Source organism: Gobio gobio (genome assembly GCF_949357685.1).
Source record: "Gobio gobio genome assembly, chromosome: 1".
Taxonomy (NCBI): domain Eukaryota; kingdom Metazoa; phylum Chordata; class Actinopteri; order Cypriniformes; family Gobionidae; genus Gobio; species Gobio gobio.
The window spans coordinates 33,132,969-33,153,588 of NC_137097.1; the positions used below are offsets into that span (position 1 = coordinate 33,132,969).

The 20,620-nt window shown below is 37.8% G+C and overlaps 1 protein-coding gene across 4 annotated transcripts in view; it reads right to left on the minus strand.

Moving 5' to 3' along the window:
- Nucleotides 1-20,620, minus strand: part of LOC307125805 (protein NLRC3-like) — a 72,919-nt gene that overhangs the window by 19,364 nt on the left and 32,935 nt on the right. For all 4 annotated transcript variants that reach the window (XM_079815941.1, XM_079815942.1, XM_079815943.1 and 1 more), the window contains 2 exons: nt 6,580-6,753; nt 260-421 (listed from right to left, as the gene is read on the minus strand). In XM_079815941.1, the coding sequence (XP_079672067.1) occupies nt 260-421; nt 6,580-6,753 (336 nt within the window). The remainder of the gene's footprint in view (nt 1-259; nt 422-6,579; nt 6,754-20,620) is intronic.

The window sequence follows — 20,620 nt, forward strand, 5'->3', positions numbered from 1 at the left end:
AGGTATGATATGGCACACCCCTTATTATTATTATGTTCATCACGGTAAATCTCTATAACCATTATTATACCTGTTAATTTATTATGAATGACAATTGTGTGTTGTAATGTTTTTGAACATTATTTGGGGTATGAATTAAGTGGATAGGGCAATACTTAACTGTAGAGTCTAAAGTCTTTGTGAGAACCAAAGCATCATCAACGCACTCAGTCTTTCTCACATTAACAGCAAATATGATGAATGTTACATCTCAACATACTTGAGTTTGTCCAGATGTTTGAGTGTATCAGAGAGCAGCTGCAGTCCTGAATCCCCTGGGTGATTGTAGCTCAGATCCAGCTCTCTCAGGTGTGACGGGTTTGAACTCAGTGCTGATGCCAGAGCAACACAACCTTCCTCAGTCACCATACAGCCAGATAATCTACAACAACAGTAAATGTTCATGTTAGTGTGCTTCATTTTTAGAGATGTACAGTATAAATATAGCCACAAACAGGGGTGGCGATAGGGAAAATGGTTATTAAAGGGATAGTTCACCCAAAAATGAAAATTCTGTCATTAATTGCTCACCCTCATGTCATTACAAACCCGTAAGACCTTGATTCATCTTCAGAACACAAATTAAGATATTTCTGATGAAATCCGAGAGCTTTCTCACCTGTCCATAGACAGCAATTTCATTAACACTTTTAAGGCCCAGAAAGGTAGTAAAAACATCTTTAAAATAGTATACTATAAAATAATACTCCAGTGGTTCAACCTTCATTTTATGAAGCAATGAGAATACTTTTTGTGCACAAAAACAAACAAAAATAACGACTTTATTCAACAACTTTGTTCTAGCCTGTGTCAGTCTCCTACGCAGTTTCCATTTGTTAGCAGTGCAGTGCTTTCGAGTTCTACGGCAGCCGATGCTGTTCATGTGAGCACCACGACACATGCGTGTGATGATGACGCAGGAGATGCCCTGTATTTACAACTTAAACTGCGTAGGAGACTGACACAGGCTAGAATGAATTGTCGTTATGTTTGTTTGTTTTTGCACACAAAAAATATTCTCATTGCTTCATAAAATGAAGGTTGGACCACTGGAGTCACATGGACTATTTAAATGTTTTTGACTTATTTTACAATATATAAAATAAGTTTCTGATGTCCCCAGAGTGTGTATGTGAAGTTTTAGCTCAAAATACCCCTTTAAATGCAAATGAGCTGCTGCTCATGGGGTGGAGCTTCAAGAACTCCAGTTAGCAGCTCTGATAACCTCATGTAGACAGGCAATGAAACTGTTCAGCCCAAGCCTGTAGTGCTCCTCTCAGAAACTGAAGCTTCCGCGCCTCGATCGCCCCCCCGGTGGCCGGTCCCAGTATAGCTCCTAAACTCCACCTCTCCATGTATTTGAATGGACACGAGACAAACTAAACAATTCAATTACACTTCAAATAATTGTTTCCAAAAGATGGTTTCTGTCGTTGTAGGCAGTTTTTATCACGATTTCATTTCAAGTGTTCGTTTTTTTAAATAAGTTTAATTTTGATACTATAAAAACGGGGGGTGTGACATCATGATTGACAGCTGAGATTGACGGTTTCTCTGAGTGAAGTTGTCACTGAGGCACTAACAGACTTTTTTCAGGATTTTTGGGAGGAGATTGGAGCTTTAGCTTCCATTTCTACATTTCCATAACGGTTTATTTCACACCATCATAATTAATTGTTCTGCATTTGTGTGAGTGTGGGCGGCCTTTTGATAAGCGCACCTCTACTTCCTGCTCTCTACTGCGCAACTCCGGTCCCGAGAACGCTTCTGCGCAGACTCGGTCCCAAGATGTCAGCGCCCTGTGTGGCTTACGAAAGCTTCAACTATGGTCAGCGGAAGTCAATGAAGTTGCGTTGTCCATATTTTTTTATGGTCTATGGTTCAGCCTTTTATGTTCAAACTAAAGTTAGACAATGATGGAGAGACTCAAGAAGTGGCAACATGTAGAATGCAATGAGATGTTCCTGGATGGTTGGTTGATGAATTTATGTAGTTGATGTGGAGTTAACTAGCTTTAAGTCATTGATTAGCATATTTTGGCATGATAATCTCCCTCCTTTTGTTGTGTGGTTTATGTAAATTTCAGGGTTAGTGATGTCAGGGAACCCTAACCCGGGCGGAAGCTTGTGTAGTCTCTATCAGCCGTTTGTTGTAGTCCTTAAAAAGCAATAAAAAAAAAAAAAGAAATCAAGCCCCACCCTCTATTTTTATCTAACTTAATATTCAATTCGACTTAGAAATATGTCACAACACTGAAGAAAAAAACGGTCACAAATGTCCAGTTCACGTGGACATAAGCAGTGAAGAATGCACTCATTTAAACTGCTTAACAGAGTGAATGACAAACATGCTGATTTATTTACAAAATGACCCAGCAGCTGATTGTGACATTTATTTGGGTTTTGTGGTTTAACCGTTTATGTATCTGAAAAAACTGGAGGCCTGTCTATAGTTATAATGACTATAAATATAAATGATTGATGAAGGGTCTAAACAGGATTAATAAAGTTGCATCCTTTGGATGAGAAAAAGTGTGGTATGTTGTGCGACTGCTTGTTAATGTTCAATTCAGTCTGTCTCAGTTGGTGAGAGAGTAACTTCATAGGCTTTTCCATACTCAAATTCTTGCTATTAAAGACTGCAAACATAACATATTCTCTGCCTCCGTGGTTAAGGTATCTAATTCTGACTGTACACTAATTCTGACTGTAATACTCCTCTCTCCTTAACAGTGGGAGACTTAGAAAGCTCTTGACCCATGCCGTTTATCCTTGAGATAATCTGATTGACCCGCTCTATTCTGTGTTTCCCCTCATGGAAATTGATGGTATGAAATTATCTGGTCTCTTTAAAAGGCCTTCATCATCTCCCAGAGGTTTAATTTAGTCTGTTTATACCTGGTATACAGTTTCTTTCAAGGACATAGATTTCTTATCTAACCAGATACCAGACTATGAACTCACCTGCCAGTAATCTAGAGTTGAATGTTCACATAATTTGTGATGGTATGTTGTCCAAGAAGCAGAGAATACTACAGGACAATGATCAGAAATGACAATAGAGTAGGGGTGGGTGATATGATATGATACATGGTATCATGATATGGTATCATGATATGATTTCATGGTATGATACATTTTATTTCATGATAATTATATATTGTATTGATATAGCTATTTTTATGTTATTTTATTTGTTATTAAAAATAAGAACAAACAAATACAAACAATATGACAAATAAATAAACGTATGTTTTTCAGCTACAGTTGGTTTATTTAACGTAGTAAGAAATACTACAGACATTAAATAATGTATTATTTAATAATGTATAGTATATAACAAAAACACTGCATAATCTTCACTGTATGAATCAAATATGAACTGATTATTAATAAAGATACAAAAGTGATTCAGCCAAGAGCAGTGAGTGATTTTCTCTTTTGTTGTATGATTAAAGCTGCAGTTAAAAAATATTCAATTATTCAATTGACTGACAGCCGCACATTCTCCTCAAAACATTGGATTCCTCCGCGCTGTCCCTTGCCAAGGCACAAATCACGTAAAGTTGATAATTCCGCGAATACTGCAATTGCAGATTTCGAACAGAGATGGCGACAAAGAGGAAAAACTACGGACTGCAGCTTTAACATTGAGACAGACAGCAGTTTATTATGTTGCTGTCCCTCTAAGACCAAATGCACAGATCCAATAACTGACACACATCCACCTCTCACCCAACTGTTTACATTAATTTAAGGCATAAACGGCTGTTTATGTGAATATTCCACACTACGGGCATTTTGACATTATTGTGCGTCTATCTGACCATTCAAGTGCAATAACACGAAAGAGAACTGAATTCGCTATCGCATGCTGAGACAGGCGACTTTCTGTGCGCACGCTTCGGATGTGTCAGTCAGTTCTTTTCACATTTTATTGTGTCAGTCAGTTCTTTTCACATTTTATTGCTCTCAACATCAAGGTTTAAATTGAAGTTTTATGTATTTGAATTGCATATAAACATTTTGAATCACACAGTTTTAACAAATTAATAAACTTAATGTGATTCATATTTGTCAGTATATAAATGAAACAAGTAAGATTTATGTAATATCATCAATAAACCAAATGGGTTTTAAATACACAATAACCAGGTTTATATATTTATCATCAAAAAATACAGTTTCTTTCAACTGAATATTGCTTGTTCCACAGTTATGTATTCACAAAATCTAAGTAATGGTAACATTACTTTGTCTTTAAAGATTAACCTGATAACCTGCGTGAGGACGTGGACGCACTGAAGCTTTCTTTGCTTAAATTAGCTCAAACTGTCAGATGTAAGTAACTACATTGACAAACTATACACCATTAAAAAGATCTAAGACTCAAGATTCCACTTTTTTTACCTCTATTTTATTCTCAAAGTCTCATAGTGACCGTAATTTGTTAATATGTGTCAGGAGTTATGAATATGAACATCGGCGTCGGTACCTTTTGATTGTAATATGATTGCCTCAGCTGCTCTCATTCATAAAAAAACTCCTCGATGCTAGTCACGAAGACTAGCAACAAAACAACATCCCTCAGGGCTTTTAGTTCAAAAGTGTGCAGATGTGGAGAAATATTGATAGATTCTCATATGTTTGTGTCAAATTTCTAAACAGAGTATTATTTATTCAATACTTCCCCAAAATGCACAGATGTAATCATTATGAGCACTGGATACTGATGTGTTGTGTTTTCAGTTCAGACTGGCAGCCGGAGGGCGCTTGTAGTCCATGGCCCTGTCCCAAATGGCACACTTTATGTGCACTTTCGGTCTTGTGGACTTACAAAGGCCGCTACGTGCGTGTATCCGTTTAGTCCACGAGACCGCAAGGTGTCCCCATTTGTCATTTTAGGTCTCAGAAGGGTGCCCACGAGCGCCCCCTTTGAGGTTAATTTTCACATGCCACTTTAAATCGCCACAGCCATAATAATTTTAGTTGAATTATTCAGGGTCATTTTTTGTCTCGTCTTAAATTTCAGGGGAATTTGTGTTAATTTTTGTGCCATTTTCGCCCCAAGTATCCGCTACTTTCTGATCCTGTACCAAATATTAGTTGGTTAATGTCTATATAAATATCCAAATGTATAGGGATTCCTAAAACGTCAGCCATTTACTGACCATTATTATCCTAACATTATTTTGACATTAAGCCATTGTTAGGTTTGACCTTTTATAAAAAGCTTAAGAGGGATAATTATCATGTTAGACATGTTAGATCATGATAGACTTTAGCCTAAATTGACAGAGGAGTATAATTGGTCATGGAATCAAACAGTGTATTAAACTAAAATAAGACAAAATGTTTTTTAGGCTCTTTCTAAATTATCTATTTTTTTATTTTGCATGAAGAAGCTGTTCCCTACTAAATCACCCTGTCTATATATAATGCACAACATTTGGACAAGCCTGAGAAATACTGGGAGAAAATAGTCTGGTCAGATGAGACCAAAATTGAACTCTTTGGATGCCATAATACACACCATGTTTAGAGGAGAAATGGCATTGCACATCACCCCAAAAACACCATACCAACAATGAAGTTTGGAGGTGGGAACATTATGGTGTGGGGCTGTTTTTCAGCATACGGTACTGGCAAACTTCATATAATTGAAGGAAGGATACATATGTCTATGTACATGTACAGAAACATTCTTGATAAAAATCTGCAGCCATCTACCAGGATGATGAAACGAGGGTGGACAGTTCAGCAAGACAATGATCCCAAACACACAGCCAAGGAAACTCTCAATTGGTTTCAGAGAAACCAATTGCCCAGCCAATCACCTGACTTGAATCCAATTGAAAATATATGGAAAGAACTAAAGATCAGAGTTCATAGAAGAGGCCCATGGAACCTTCAATATTTTAAGACTGTTTGTGTGGAAGAATGGGCCAAAATCACATCTCAGCAATGCATGCAACTCATTTCTCCATACAGGAGGTGTCTTGAAGCTGTCATTACCAACAAAGGCTTTTGTACAAAGTGTTAAATACGTTTTAGTAAGCGTGTTCAATACTTTTTCCCTGTGTCATTTAACATTATTAAACATAACTTAATTTACAGACATGTATGGTTTGATTTCTTTGCATGTGTGGATTGTATGGGTTGTTACAAACATCTGATGAAAATGTAATGTCAATAGCACCTTTAGATATATATGTTCTGAGAAAAATGGTGATGTGTTCAATACTTATTTTACCCGCTAGTATATATAATATATATATATAAAATAGTCTCTCACACACACACTCACACACACTCACACACACACACACACACACACACACACACACACACACACACACACACACACACACACACACACACACACACACACACACACACACACACACACACACACACACACACACACACACACACACACACACACACACACACACACACACACACACACACACACACACACACACACACACACACACACACACACAATTATCAAAAATATGAATCAATGTGAAACACAAACCTAAGTATGATAAGTTGACAGTTTGGGCTCTTCAGTCCAACGCAGAGCAGCTCCAGTCCTGAATCCTGCAGGTCATTGTTACTCAGGTCCAGCTCTCTCAGGTGTGATGGGTTTGAACTCAGAGCTGATGCCAGAGCAACACAACCTTTCTCAGTCACCATACAGCCAGATAATCTACAACAACAGTGTTCAAGTTAGTGTACAAAACTAAACTCAAAAACAGTGAGTTCAAAATTGCTTAGCAGTCAATGACTGTCACACACAAAATGAGTAGATTGACACAATTTCTGCTGTTGAACATTAAAGCTCTTTCACACCAAACACAAATACTCAGCATGAACAAGAATAAATTAGAAAAAAAAAGGACAAATATTCTCATCAAACCAAAAAACTTATGTGAGCATGTCAGACATGCAGGTGAATAGGATTTTAGCTTTGGGTCTGTAGGTAATAAAATAATAAAAAAACGGGTTGCCTGTCTGCATTAAACTAACATAGAAACGGCACTAAACATGCACATGGAGCTGCTGTTGTCTTTGCAAGGCTGAACGATTTTGTAAAATAATAGAATCAATGATTTTATCAATTTTGAAATTGTGATTTAATATGCGATTACTTTTTAAGCACTTCATATGTAATTTCAACAAAGACAAACAATAAATCGGTATTGGTGGAAATCTTTAGGCACCTTAAGATCCGGTCCGATTATGATTAGGGTTGGGTCAGGGGCGGACTGGGGCAAAAAAGTGGCCCTGGACTTTCTGGCACAAAGCGGCCCATAACAACCGGTCCGCAACACATCTCATCATAAACTCACCAGCTCATTATGCTCATTAAAGCAATTTTAAACACCACTTACTAACATAAAAATATAGAGGCTATTTATACAGAAATATAAATGCTATTTTTATTGAAATGCTTATCATTAATATTAATGAATTACTTAATAATTTAGATTTTTTTTTTCTTTTACACATTTTGAAATCTTTTCCATAGAGTGAAGTTTAATATCACTAAAGTTCAATACCTACCATAAAATCAGTCCATATAAAGCAGTGCTATGGTCTAGAAGACTTATGTATGTAGTGCAGAATGTGGACTATTTTATGGTGCCTTTCTAGTGGTTATAGTGGTTATGTCCTTTCAGGAGCTTGACATCAGTCATTTTATGGAATAGAGCTCCAATTGTTTAAAAATTTAAGTTTAAAAATTATATTGGTCCATGGATTTTTTAATGTAAAATACAGCATATTAGAATGATTTCTGCAGGATCATGTGACACTGAAGACTGGAGTAATGATGTTGAAAATTCAGCTTTGATCACAGGAATAAAATACATTTTACAATATATTCACAACAGTTATTAGAAATGATATTCATATTTCTTAATATTGTATTCATATTTCTTATATTTCTTAATATACTGTATTTTTAATCAAATAAATTCAGCCTTCTCCTTTCAAAAACATTAAAAAAAGTCTTAACTATTTCAACCTGTTGATTGCTAGTGTGTAAAATAATGCATGTGAACTAACTAGAAAATTATAGCCTATATTTATTTTAGTAGGCTATATGACACGTTCCTTCACGGGACATACTTGAATATGAAAGTTGCCAGTTTTATTAAGTTTTAGTGAAAATAATATTTTGAGTTTTATAAATCCCTTTCAAATGACTGTGATTTTACTGAAGAAAGCCGGGAAACAGATACACAAACATTCACTCTGATGCTGAAAACTTTTACGTTAATTTTTCTTTGTGCATTATATGTCGGCTAACGTAAATGACATTACAATCTGAGAAATTTGAAAGGGTCAGCAGAAGTTTGCATCCTTGGAAATTAATGTCCATTTTTTTTAAATATTGTCAATCATAAACAGTCGGGAAATAGTGCTGTATTGACTCCTCAAGTTCCGCTGTTTATCTTACCTTGGCTCGCATTCAAGTGCCACGCAGTTTCTGTGGACAATAAATCCCGCCTCATTCGATTTGAATGGATATCTCAAACATTTTGACATTGACGAGCACTTTTATACCACTGAGACTGCTCAGGCTCAACAGATTAGAGTTTTTCCCTCATGTGGGCCGCGCGGGCCATTCGTCTGGGCTGACGGAAGGATATAGACTAGGCTATGTAAATTTACTTACGCACTTTGGCTGGCGCCGAGCCAGAGACAGACATGCTCAGCGCTCGTCACATATCACAACTATTCAGTGTTTTCAACCACATAATGTTTGTTTTAGGTTTCAGACATTTAAATGCTCATAAGTACTAGCAGAAAACACACACTGAAGCGGCAATAGCAATCCTTTCAGACAGTTATAATTTGACTATGTGTTTTATTCATATCAGATACACATTATATAGTAAGTATATAGTTTACTCTACTATTCTCCCTGTTCAGTGGTCACTTACTTTCATGTATTTCGTGAGACGAGGATGAATTTACGTGATGAAAATCTGACAGATACGATTCTCTGAGGTGCAAACTAATGCCTAGTTCCGACTGCACGATTTTCAAACTCGTCAGATCACTGCTCTTTTCACACTGCATGACTATCTGGGCCAGCATTCAGTCACTACTGTGTTAACACTGCACGATGGATCGGCGACAGGGGGTTTCACACTGCATGACTGTACAAGAGGAAGAATCGCCGACAGCTCTGTCCCGTCCGCGAACTACGTTTCACAACAAAACGCACGCGAGAAGTGAGAAGGAAACAACGCGAGATCACACGTGCGTCAGACTGGAGTTCTTGTGCGAGACTGGAATCGTTATAAAAAATATGGCCAAATGGTCAGTGTGTTGATTTGCAGCAAAAGAGCGAAAAAGAAAAAAGATTATGGTGGAGGAAACGGTTGGGAAGACACAGGGAGAAAGGATTGTGTTCTGCAAGGAGAATTTGAGGTAAATAAATAATTTTGCAATGTGCTACTGTTGCGGCTGGTCAAGCAAATGTTTGTGCTTTGTTTCTGTTTGATATAATTGTAAATATATCTATTAAAATACTGATATTATGGTCTATAACTCCTCCCTGAACCTCCAGCTGCCCTGTATCCTGCTCTCTCATTGGCTGTCGGTCATCGACAATGTATTTTTCAGTCAGAACTCATTTCACACAGCAGGAGTTTGAATTGCCAACAGGTCCGACAGCATATCTCGTCTGCGTTTCTCTCTGATCGCGTCTTTGATCATTCACACTGCGTGATTGTCACTCACGTGCACGAGCACCGATTTGCCTATGATTTCTGGCATTTGTCGGCGATTTCGCAAAACCTGTCGGCGAGTCAAAATCGGGGCTAAAATCGGGCAGTCTGAACTAGGCATAACATGGCGGTGCCCATCACGCATTACAGATCAAATAACACACATTCACTTACACATATTTGAAAATCAGAATATCAGATAGTTTTTGACATAGTTAACAAGTTTGTGAATATTTTGAATAAAAAAAGATAACAACAAAATACATCAGACAGCTACAGCTGTCATACAGCCATATTGCGGCTGCTGTGTGTCATGTGAGAAGCATGATGCGTTGCCATGAAACAATAAGGCGATGCGTTCTAAAATATTTAGCCAGAGATTATCGTCATATTTCAAAATAAAGCTGAACTTTGAAGCTGGTTTGTAGCGTACCAGTATTAACGACTACTTTGCTGTTATTAGTACTGTAACTGTTATTTACTGTTAAAATTAGACCTATTGTAGTTGGTTTAGGTGGCTTAGTATTAGGGCTGTGAACCTACACTGGTCTCACGGTTCGGTTCGATTACGATTATCAGGCCATTGATTCGGTTCAATTCGATATCACGATGCATCACAATGCATTGACGATTCACTGTATCCTCATACAATTTTATCAGTCAGTTATATGAACTGAACCTTTTATTTTACCTGCTCAAAGAAAACACGCTTCTTGAATCTATCAAACAAAACTCAAGGCTGGGAACAGAAGACACGTCTGCTACTGAAGCACGCATCCCGCAGAAGAGCGGGTGAGTTTCTCTTCATCAAGTAAACGCACAAACTACCGAAAGTAAAGTTGCAGGTGCTCAAAATACAATCATATTCATTAAAAGTAAAGAAACTGAATGATCTGACCAGTGCTTTTGCTGCGCGCTCTCCTATTGCGGTCTTTGATTTCAAGACCGCAATAGGAGTGCGCGCGGCTCAATGGTGATTAATATAATGCAGCTCATAGATGTTGTTTTCGGTGACGTGCACTCAAATAAATCTGCATATAGTGCAGTTGCATTTATGTGCCCAGGTGTAAATGAAATCGTTTAGATAAATCAGATAGCTTTGTTTTACACACAGCACGTGTGTTCTCCAGGTCGTGCTTACCAGATTGTTCATAAAAGCCGGAATGTGCCCAGATGTCGTCTTTTAAAGTAGTTGGAGCATTTTAATTACTCTCACTCGTGTCTCTCTGCCATTGTATGCTACCGCGACAACGCACGTATGTGACAAATGATGTCAGAAAAGAATCTGTACATTATAATCGGTTATGGTCTATTACTGAACCGATACCGAATCGTCTTCGTCTGCATAGCGATGCATCGAAGAAACGATTCATTTCGACACCCCTATTAAGTATACTTGAACCTTTTAATAAATTGTTCAATTTAAAGAATAAAAAAAAATCAATAAAAAGCCATTCTTTAATGTCATCCACCGTCATTTTGTGGCTCTTTTTTTTTTTTTTTTAAGTATCGGTTCAGGCACCGGTACCGGTTTAAAAGTATCGGTTTGGCACTGGTATCGTAAAAAAACCAAACGATACCCAACCCTAATTATGATTCTGGGAGTCAAGATCCATTTCCAAAACAATTCTTCATCTTTTTTATTGTTTATTTTATTAGTAAAAAAAAAAAAAAAAAAATCACATATGTAATTATTAGGGCTGTTGATTTAACACGTTAATTAGATTAATTAGTTACAGTAAAAAAATTATTAACGTATTTAATGCACTTGCCTCGCCTCAGACCTACTTCGGTCATCTTACATTTCATACAGTTGATTGATGAAGAACATGATGCAGGGCAACAACTCACTGTATGATAAAGCCAAAATTCAAGAATATGGATAAGATATGGGGCAAAAATGCCCGTTTTAGGCGTTTTTACACTAGGCACGCGTTAAGGCCACCACCGTAACATAAAAGAGGGTCAACACAGAAGGCTCGATCCAATAGGGGTTTTATTTACGAGCATACCAGACGATGAATAAGGGTCTTATCTAGCAAAACGATCAGTTATGACCACGCTTAAATTTGACCTCACGTTCCGGAAGTTATCGCGGAGTTATGGCTTATTCATCCTCTGGTATCGTTTAAAGCCCTTTGAAGCTACACTGAAACTGTCATTTGGACCTTGAACCGTTTGGAACCCACTGAAGTCCATTATATGGAGTAAACCCCTGGACTGTTTTCATCCAAAACCTTAATTTCTTTTCGACTGCAGAAAGAAAGACATGGACATCTTGGATGACATGGGGGTGAGTAAATTATCAGCAAAAATTATTTAAAAGTGAACTAATCCTTTAAGAGTAGCCTGGCTATCTGAACGTTTTCCATTCATCTTTACTGCTGTTTGATTATTATAATGACATCATAGATCGTGGGAGATCTAATAAGATCTAATGCACAAATCTCTTTTGAATTATAAGCTGTTTTTGTCCTGTCTGTTTAATCCCTTAAAGGGGTCATATGATGCAATTTCTTGTTTTCCTTTTTTTAGTGTGTTATCTAGCTGTTTGTGCATGTATAAGATCTACAAAGCTCAAAGTCTAAAACCCAAAGAGATACTCTTTGTAAAATGTAAGGCTCAGCCACGCCTTCCTAAAACGCTTCATTCAAACACACCCCCACAAATCTATGTCAGTCTGTGGGGGCAGAGTTTCATAACACCGGCCAAATGCATATGCAAAGAAAGGTTTAAAAAGGTGCCCTGCCACACAAAACCGTTTTTACTTGAATTTAAAAAAATTATGTTAGGTCCATATGTGTTTGTGTTATGTTGTGAATGTGAAAATGAACTGCTACCTCCTCTGTCAGCTCTAGCCACTGAAAAGAAATGAGCAGAGAAATCAGGTCAATTACAAAATTACTATTCATGAGCTCGCCCAGTTGAGACCGCGCCCACAGAATTTGTCTAGCTCAGTGACAGTTTTGTTGCTTGTTTGTCGTTTCTACGATCACAAATGCAGACATGGTTTTATGTTTACATAGTGTTCTCCCAGTAGCGCGGCGCAACGCATAAAAAGACAGTATAAGTGATTATAATCAGTAATTATGTCCCCAATGGATGCAACAAATGCTTTGTTGATAATAAAGTTGATCAATCAGCTTGGTCATCTGCCTTTTCCGGATCAGATTCGGTCTCTAATTGATAAGGTAGTACCGACATTATCACCTGTCAATATTGCTTCGGGAGCTGATGTTCCAAATATGGTAAGGGGCATGACATTTCCGTCACACGCTTAAGGTATTCGGGCTAATCACAATGCAGTGGATCACTGGCCAATCAGAGGACACCGTGCTTTTCAGAATAATGAGCTCTGTAAAAATCGACACGTTTCAGAAAGGCTGGGTATAGAAGAGCAACAATAATGTACGGTATGTGTAAAATAATAACTTTTTTTTAAACCTAAAACCGCATAAACACATTGCATTAAACCAAATACACAAAATAATGCTCTTTTTAGAACCGTCATATGACCCCTTTAACGTATAGCTCACTGTGTTTACATTAAATTTGCGTCATAAAAGCATTTTGAGATGCAAGTACACTGAGTCTCTCACAGCCACATGCGCTCCCCAGACAGCATGGTAACATTGATATAATGTTGAGTTTTGATCCAAACCATCATTTTGGTTGAGATTGACATTTCAATGTTTAAAGTATGTTGGATCAGCATTGAAATTGTGATATAAGTCGACAGCACACAATTGGCCACTGATTGGTTAACACCCATTTTGGTTTAGCATGTGTACTTCTCAGTAGACTAATTGATGCTTCTTCATTAGAGAGAAAACACAGGTGCATCCTATACAGTCTTGTGTGTTAAACCACCTGACATACATGACTTATCTTGTCCAATTTCAAACAATGCTCCATCTACCTTTTTATTTCTCTGTTCCTTTATTTTGCCTGCTTGTAAAAAATGCATCTTGCTTTAGTAATGTTTATTGGGAAATTCCTGAATAAAATCATCTAACAGATTTCTTGAAGTGCAAGAGACATGAACATGAGGAATGTCACACAGCCCATGTCTTCATCCATCAGTGACCAACTTTTTTTTAAGTGAATCATATTGTGATTAGTATATTAACATGCTTGAATGTGACTGTATGTATGACAACTGAATTGACTTGTTCCTAAGTAATATCATGCTTTCTTTTTCAGATTTCAGAGAACCCAAAGGAAAAGAGGCAGTCGTCTGATGCAAGCCAGATTTTTAAAACCTGAACCCTTGGACCACCTGTAGTTATAATAACATCAGACTTCTGAAAGTAATTTTATTTTTAAAGGTTGTAATGCTTTTGTCCTATTTTTTCCCCCTTTCTTTTTTTAAAGAAGGATCTTTTTTTGTCACTGATTGTGGTAAACTGTTAAATAAAATAAATTGACTCAACTGCTGAGAAGGTGTAATTTATATTTTAAAGGGTTTTCTCCAAATTCGAAATGGTCCATTGAAGTGTAGTTTAAATATTAATGTTGTTTCAACATTAACTTGGTACATCAGATGGCAACATTGTTTAATGTTGTCATTACATTTCAGTTGTATTTTCATATTCAACAAAAGTGATCTAGAATCAACATCACATTGTAACATTGATTAAACAATATTATCAAAGATTATTTGTGTTAATTTCAGTGTTGATTCAACATCAGTGATGTAGAATCCATCATAACGTAACATTGATTCAACAATATTACCATTGATTATTTGTGTTAATTTAGATATTGATTCAACATCAGTGATGTAGAATCCATCATAGTGTAATGTTGATTCAATAGCATTACCATTACCATTTTGATCTCACCATTGATTCAACATTAAATGCAGGTGCAAACGTGATATTGAACTAACATCAGTTCATAATGTTGATTCAATGATATTACAATTGATTTGTGGTTGAAATCTCAACATTGTTATAACAGTAACTGCGGGTGCAAAAGTGATGTTTAAAAATATTCTGTAATGTTGAATCAATGATATTATCATTGATTTGTAGTTGAAATCTCAACATTGCTTCAACATTATCTAAGCGTGCAAAAGTGATGTTAAAAATATCACTTTGAAAAGGTTGAATAAATGGTATTATCATTGATTTGTGCTTCAAATGTCAACATTGTTTCAACAGTGTCTCGTTAAACCAAGGAAAAACTGGAGTGAGGACTCAGATGCAGTGAAGGATGATTTATTAGACAAATAAACAAAAACCCACGAGGGGGAAAAAAACTAACTTGAAATAACAAAAAACAACTTGGAACATAACAGCCAGGAACACGGGGAAACAAGAGACGAAAGACAACGATCAGACAGCAAACACGAGGATACTGAGGATGCGACTTAATCAGCTCCCTAGTTCAGTAGTCAGGGCACTGATCAGGACATAAGTCAATGGGCTGATTCCCTGATCAGTACCCTGACTACTGAACTAGGGAGCTGATTGAGATGCATCCTTATAAAGGGTAAATAATCAGGTGGGAACAGGTGGGGTAAATTAACCAATAATTAGATAACAAGAGGGGTGGGATCCAGACAAAGACAAGAGGCTTGTTTGAGATGAGCAAAATCTGCACAGAACCGATCACCGGTGATCAGCGCGAGATGCATGCCGGTTAGAAATGTGTCCGAGGGCGGTCCGCCTTGCTCTGATGTCATGCTGACATATGTCAAAAAAACTCTCGCGAGCGAAAGGCGGATGTGTCGGATTCTGCAGTCAAGCGCACTTGCTCTCCACTGAGCAAAAGCATGATGGGAAACGACTTGCTGACGACACAGCTTAATGCTTATTGGTTTAAACAACTGTGATGTATGGTTCTTTTTTAAAATGTTTGATTTTAAAACTCTGATATCATGTTTTTATGTGTGAATATTCCCAAACTCTCTAACAAAAGCGATCTCTCTGTGGGTTATGTGATTGTTGTCATATTTATAATATATATATATATATATATATATATAAACATGTATGTAGGCCTAATTAATGTAAAAATGGTTGATAAACACGTCTTTCGAATTAAAATAAATAACAAAAACTCTGGGTGTCTTGATCATCATATTTATATTCATATAAAAGTAACAGAACTTAAATTACATCCAGTTTATCAGCAACAAAGCGCACAAGTGTGAATCCCGCGATATCCGCCTTTGATCTCGCAGGTGTCTGATCCACTACGAGAAGAGAGAACTGTCTATTGTAGCGTCTGGAGTGTCTCTCAACTAGGATCAAAGTGATCAGAGATGCTTTCCTCCAAACAGCTCTGCATATAAATTAAATTTCTGCCCCACTGGCTCCAACGAGTCTGGGTCAAATTGCGCCTCCGACTGTTTAATGACCAGTTAGAGTGTGACCAGAAGAGACTTGACGGCCCTTTCTGACCTTCAATCAGATTCTAATCAGCCAGGACAGTTCCCTCACCCTTCAGTCTGGAACGGCCGGGGGGTTGACGCTAACGCAAACACACACACACACACACACACCACACACCACACACCACACACCACACACCACACACCACACACCACACACCACACACCACACACACACACACACACACACACACACACACACACACACACACACACACACACACACCACACACACACACACACACACCACACACACACACACCACACACACACACACACACACACAAGCATTCCCCTCTATTTAGCCTTTAATTAAACTATCCCAGAAATTACATATATGATGATTTCTTAAGTGTATGCATGCTCCCTATATTTCTTATGCTTGCGTGATGTAAGAGCTATCTTAAACGCTCCAAATTGCTCTGTATAGAAGATGCACTGCCTTCATGTCTGTAAACCAAGGCATGTCTGATGTCTAAATGTTCCTTTTTCTTTGTCTTAGTCAATGGTACAAAGTATATGATTATGAGATGTACCACTAGTATGGTTAGGTCTTTGGAGTGAAACTTTACTAATTCTGGCTTCCAGCAAGAACATTCCATTGAGTAATAAAGTCCGAACAAAGAACGTCTCTCCCGCCTGAAATTCACACCAACGATTGGTCGTCTCAGGGAAAATGGGCATAGGTTAATGGACTTCAAAAGACAGTAACACTAGCATATCTGTTGCTAAGTCAACTTGCAAGGACCCCGACGAGACAAAAATTTCCTTTTCCTCCCATCTCATCAGCGCGGCTCGCGGGCTTCGACCTGCGAGCCGGCGCGGTCCAGCCAAGCTGTTGTTTCCTTTGAAGATCGACGCGCTCCGCTCCACCAGACCGAGGAACTTAGCTGGACGAGATGAACTTTCCCTTCCAAGACGCTCCCTTCCCAAACACCTTTAAAAGTCCCGCGGACCAACGAAGCTCCGGAAGAACCAAACGGAGAGAACGCTTCAGCGCACGAACACTCTGAGAAACGCCAACGCACGCATCTTGCTTTACACAACACCAAGAAACCATGCAAGTATCAATTCTACCGAAATTTAGATGCGTTTTAAGATTGTACCCCTGTTTAAGGTGATATGGTTCTTGCTGGCTCCAGTGGTTATGTCTGGGAAGGTGTCGGATCGGACACGATCATACCCTTCTTCCTTTCCCTTCTCCTTATCCTCCTCTTTACTTTCCACTATTCTGTAAATACATGTATTCTTTATGTAGTCATAGGTAATCGTAGTATTAATCTTTATTAAAACCATGATATTCACGTTTTGATTGTCATTGTTTTGCTCACGGAACACGAGTCCCTTTAATGTCAGATCTAAGCTACGAGCTCTTATAAGCATCGTTGAATGCTTTAATTAATACCATAACTCGGAAAGTTTGTCCTCTGTGGCCAGAAGGATAAACTTCCCGAAAATTGGGTAGGAAGAATAGACCTGGTGAGTGGATAAAGAATTTCCGCTCGTTCTTTAAACGGAACGGAGAGGAATTTGAATCAGCTCCCTAGGTTATTCTGTGATTATTTAATATAGATATATCTGTAGTTAATTGCAATAAATTGTTGTTAACCATATATATATTATATGTTGCATAAATACCGAGGTTAGGTATTCCCCTTTTAGGGGATTTTGGAGATTTGTGATTAGATTATGACCCGTTATGATTAATCATAAATCCCTAAATATTAATACCCACAATTCCCTATTGAGCAAATTTTTAATTTAAATATATATGTAACCCTAAGACGCTACACTATCTTGCCTGCACTTTTTTCACTCCTCCCCTCACTGCAGCCGCCTAGTCTCGGCTGAATTGCAGGCAAGGCGAGGCGCATCTCAAACAAGCCTAAGAGCACATGGCCCAAAATAACAAAACACCACATGTGCTACATGAGACAGGACAGACATGTGACAAACAGTGCTAAAGATCTCTTGAAAAAAAACTCACTTTGTAATGTTGAATCAATGTTATTACCGTTGATTTATGGTTGAAATCTCAACATTATTTCAACATTATCTGAGGGTGCAAAAGTGATGTTGAAAAAATATCACTTTGCAATGTTGAATCAATATTATTACCATTGATTTGTGGTTAAAATATCAGTATCGCTTCAACATTAACTGAGGGTGCATGAGTGATGCTAAAGCAACATCACTTTGTAACGTTAATTCAATGTAATTGGCGTTGGCGCATCAACACTGACTCAACATTGATTCAATGATGACATGCTATCTGGGTTACTTTGCATGTCACGTGACCAGTGTAACTGCAGCCTTTGCGGTTTCAAAAAAAAAAGGCGTTTTATCATATCACAATGTTATTAACTTTTTGAACACAGGCAGAAGGTCAAACCACAGAACAAGAAACTGAAGATACAAGCACTCAGAAAGTAGTAGTAACAATAACAAGACTTTGCAAAGAGTGGATAGAAGCACAGAGCTTTAAAAGACAAACTGATACAATCACATGATAGACAGGTGGAAGTAATCAATCCATAATGTGTCTGGGCATGGGTTATGGGAGATTTAGGGCGTTTTCACACCTACCTTGTTTGGTCCGGATTTTCGGACTTTTCAGTTTGGTCCGAATAAAAATTGCAGGTGTGAAACCTCCCCCGTACCACGGTCCGGACCAAAGAGACGAAATTTGGTCCGACGAAAAGAGGTAGTCTCGGTCCGGATCAAACTGAACAAAGGTTCGGTTCGTTTCTAGTGTGAAAGCATTTTCTGTATGGTTCGGACTTTCAGACCATTTACAGGAAGTTCCTGTTTATGTTTAAATATTATAATGTTATTTTTAAATTCAATCTAGGCTACATTGATTATGAAAAGTGAAAATATGCGCAATATGTCAGAAGACAGAAAGTCAGAAATAATTTTGAACAAAATTTTGTATGATTTTGCTTAGAAAGCATTTCTTTAATGGTAATTTCGTTTTGTATAAATTGTATCTTAATTTTAATCAACGTTTAATCAGATAATTGCCTGGATTTAATAAATAAGAAGCAAATAGTCTATAGCAGACAATAATCGCGGGAGCGATCACATGCTTTACACATGAAGCTGGAGCACGTCTCAAATAAACCGAAACTCAGCAGGCTACTTGCCTCACAAACATGAGAAATATGTGTATATAAAGCTTGAAATGTCCACTTTTAAACGTAACAAATAAAAAATTGTCAAGCAATGCGCACTGTTCACTAGTGGCAACGATATGCGTCCGTTCATTCATACTTGTCAAAGACGCTGACGTCAGACGCACGTCCGTTTACAAACCAATCAATGTCCAGATGCCGCCCATATAGATGATGACGAGTGGACGCGAGTGTCTCATGTAAAGTTCTTTAGTCCGCTCGCATAACTGCAATGTGAAACCAAACCAAAACTAACCGAATGTATAAAAAGTATCAAAACATGAACTTCGGTTCGGACCTTGGTGCGGACTTTCAGGTGTGAAAACGCCCTTAGAGTCAGGAAGAGTGGAGATCATAGTGGAGATCATGAAGCACTCTAGCGGGTGGATGTAACAGAAATGAAAATGACACTAATTTACAGAATGAATGTCTTAAAGATTTGAAAAAAGGGGAAAATATATTTATATGAACCTTGTGTCAATATTTTAGGTGACCAAACAAAAACAACTGAGCATATTGTTGGATTATTTCTGTTTGTAGAAGACAATTAATACAATTAGATTAAATTTAGAGTTGGGTCATTTTATTGTGAAAAAATATTTATACAATGACAAAACACTGCAAAATATAAACATTTTCACTTTTTGCCTCAAATATTTGGACCCCACTGTATACACTTTTCACAAAGAACAGTTATATTTGTAGTAGGCTTATGATGGGAAAACTTAAATATTTACTATTTCCCAAATGTTTCTTCTTAAACATGCTTGACGGAGGTCTGTACTTATTAACATCACTGTAACATCATTGTGACATTTGAATGTGTGGATTGGGTGTTCTTTGCTATTTTTCTTTCTTCTGTGTTGTTCTCCGTTTTTACTTTCCCTTTTGCGTCTCTGCTGTTAATCATTTGAGAGAAGCAGGTTGAGTGTGCTGATGTCAGGCGGCAACCTCCAATCATTTCGCAAACGGAAGCCCGGAAAAATATACAAGGACACGCTAACACATTAGACCAGGGGTCCCACACTCGGTCCTGGAGGGCCGCTGTCCTGCAGAGTTTAGCTCCAACCTCAAATAAACACACCTGAACCAGCTAATCAGTGTCTTACAAGGCCCTAGTTATACATTGATTAGCTGGTTCAGGTGTGTTTAATTGGGGTTGGAGCTAAACTCTGCAGGACAGCGGCCCTCCAGGACCGAGTGTGGAGACCCCTGCATTAGACGCACATGGTTTTGTGTGTGAACTTGAGCTGAGATTGT